The sequence below is a fragment of the Crocodylus porosus genome, unplaced genomic scaffold (genome assembly GCF_001723895.1).
Source record: "Crocodylus porosus isolate Cpor-Errol unplaced genomic scaffold, CroPor_comp1, whole genome shotgun sequence".
Taxonomy (NCBI): Eukaryota; Metazoa; Chordata; order Crocodylia; family Crocodylidae; genus Crocodylus; species Crocodylus porosus.
The window spans coordinates 6,570,868-6,573,619 of NW_017728916.1; the positions used below are offsets into that span (position 1 = coordinate 6,570,868).

The 2,752-nt window shown below is 60.9% G+C and overlaps 2 protein-coding genes across 2 annotated transcripts in view; one reads left to right on the forward strand and one right to left on the reverse strand.

Moving 5' to 3' along the window:
• The window catches only part of FOXO4 (forkhead box O4), a 12,159-nt gene extending 12,009 nt beyond the window's left edge, over nucleotides 1-150 (reverse strand). The window contains exon 1 of the mRNA XM_019536360.1: nucleotides 1-150. Within this exon, the coding sequence (XP_019391905.1) occupies nucleotides 1-80 (80 nt within the window). The 5' untranslated portion in view covers nucleotides 81-150.
• A 2,402-nt stretch (nucleotides 151-2,552) lies between these two features.
• SNX12 (sorting nexin 12) overlaps nucleotides 2,553-2,752 on the forward strand; it is a 3,533-nt gene continuing 3,333 nt past the window's right edge. Inside the window, exon 1 of the mRNA XM_019536157.1 lies at nucleotides 2,553-2,579. Within this exon, the coding sequence (XP_019391702.1) occupies nucleotides 2,553-2,579 (27 nt within the window). The remainder of the gene's footprint in view (nucleotides 2,580-2,752) is intronic.

Below are 2,752 nucleotides of genomic sequence, written 5' to 3' on the forward strand. Positions count from 1 at the left end.
GGCCAGGTGCAGGAGCGCGGCCGGGTCTGCGGCGCAAAGTCGGGGTCGAGCTCGAGGTCCAGCCCCGCCACCGCCGCCATGGCCCCTCAACGCCGCCTCATGCCCGTCGCGGCCCGGCCGCCGCCGCCTCACGGCTCTGTTTACCACGGCCCGCGGCGTCTGCGCATGCGTGCGCGGGGCATGCTGGGACAGGGAGTTCCCAACGCGCCGGGCCCCTCTCGCCGCGCTGACACCAGGACTCGGCTTCCCGTCGGCCCCCGCGCGGCAAAGGGGGCGGGGCGAGGCGGGGGCACGGAAAGGCATCGTGGCAGGGTTGGTGTGGAGGGGGACTACAGCTCCCGGGATGCTCCGCGGCGGGTGCCGGATGCGTGCCTTACATAACACCCCCGACTTCCTCCCAAACAGGCGTTGCGTCACTCACCCTTTCCTCCCCAGTAGGCTGCGCCCAAGGCCGAGCTGCCTCGCTCCGCTGGCTGCGCTTCCTGCGCGCCTCCGCGCCTTGGAGACGTCTGCACTCGCCGCCCCAAAATGCAGCGAGGCCCGCCCCCACCAGCCTGCCCGTATCCAATATGGCTGGCGCCTGCTGCAGTTGGCCGGATGAAGCCAGCCCGGTGCCGCCATGACTACGGGCAGGCGAGGGCCCTACGGGGGCCGGCAGTGGTTGTAGAACAGTGATATCCGGGGGTCTCAACACATTTTAACAACATCGCCAAATACAGCCTAAAACGCGAGGTTTTTGAACGGGAAGGCTTTTATCAGTGTTGTTCTTCCTTAAACAGAGACCAAATGTGTGCTCGAAGCTGGGCGATGCTTTTCAGACCTTGTGTGAGGCCTGGCGTGTGCAACTCATGTTACTTGTGCCCAAAGCATGTGCAGGGGCTGCGTGACACCACCACTGAGTCAGGGCATCCCCTACACTGAGCGGCTCAGTCCTCATCACAGCACCGGGAAAGCGGTGCACACCATGACGTGGCACGCACCAGGCTTCCCGCAGGCCTGTTGTTTGTTCCAGCTGCAAAACCATATGGCAGGTAGAGATGAGGAGGATGAGGCAGCCACAGGAAGTGCGTGGCACGTCCCTCTCTGGAGGGGAGCAGAGAGGAAATGGAGGCTCCATAACCACATCCTCCGCTCCCTCCTGAGCTGCCCATGTTGAAAGACGGATTATCATTCAGACTCCAAATGCCACCCCTGTACACAGTGGCAGGGAAGGAGGAGAACTAGAAGCTGAGGAGAGTATGCAAAAAAACCATGATTGCTGTTCAAAATACCTCACAGATTAGGGGCCTCATTCCCGCTTTCTGCTCTTTTGAGGACAGCATGAGGATGCATGAGACTGGTTGCCTTTTGTAGGAGTCTTCCGCCCTGATGTACACGTTACTATAGAAACAGCAAGTAATAATAGTATTAGCAGCAGCAGTGAGGAAAACCAACTCCTGGAGGTCTGGAAACTGCAGCTTCCCCAGGCGCCGCGGAGCCTCCCTGCAGATGTGGGGGAGCATTGGAAAAGGAGCTGGGCAGCACAGCCCAGAGATGGCCGGTTCTTAGGGGCTGCAGGCTGTGCTGTTCCGGATGGAACCCACCTATGTTTTTACGTGTGCTCTGCAGCCATGTCACATGCGTGGGTCCAGAGACCTTTGAAAGCCAGTGAAGGGGACTGTTCCAGGCTTGTGTCTGTCCAAGGCACAGTCCTGCTCCTTGTGCAGCACTATGTCCCTCTGCACAATTGCTGCCTGGAAGGCTGAAGACACTTCATAACTGTTCAGCTCCAGGAGCACCTGCACCTCTTCCCCGCCAACCCCCCAAGGTCATTCCCCGTCCAGGGTGGGATTCCACATGTCTCGCACTCCCAGGCTGTGCCTTGGGCTGGGGCATCCTCTGTGCCCATCAGACTCGCTCCCCTCGCCCCCACCCAGCTGTTTTCAATGCCTGAAGTTCCTCCTGCAGAAGCCTGTGACCACAGAGCTGCCTTAGACCCAAAGCCCTGTTTATTCCCACTTCTCACAGAGCCTGGAGAGGAAAGGCTTTACAACAACAGTGTCCATTCACGTCCATCAGGCCTGACCTCTGGCAAGGGGTTTGCAAATCCTTCAGATGGTCTCAGTGCATCCCAGTGTCTGTCTGGTTCCCCAACCATTCCCTTTTCCCCCAGAAAAAGAGCACAACTTCCTATGCCACCACAGCCCGGTTCGCTGCCGGTTCCCAGGCCTCTGCCTGCCACCACTGGTCCGGGAGGTTGCACAGGGAGCCAGGCCAACCCTGCCATTCTTCTGTAAGGGTGCTCCAGTGTTTGCTAAAGGCTGCTTTAAACAGAGCCTTTCTTCTTCCTTCCTTCTGGTTTTCCTCCCTGCCTGCTCGCTGCTAGGCTCAGCCAGTACAGGCGCCCGGTAACCCAGCTGTGCACGGTTTGGACTGATGGCGCTTCCGCCTGGAAGGTTCATAGGAGCATGAGGGCGCTCCCTGTCCTTGCCTGACCGCCAGTCTAGGGAGGTGGGGACTGGCACGGGGCCGTGCTGTGCCAAGAGCGTCCAAACCAGGAACGCACCAAAGCGATGCCGCTGTCCGGCTTCTCTGTGCCTGTATCACCGCGCTGTGCAGCGAGTGCAAGGCCCCACGGCACGCGATGCCTGTCATGGGGTCCCAGCGCCGGGCGGGGCGGGGTGTATGTACACCCCCCCATACACGCGCGCGCGGCGGCCCCCCTCTTCGCTACCCACGTTCCGGGGCGGCGGGTGAAGCGGGCCGGGCCGGG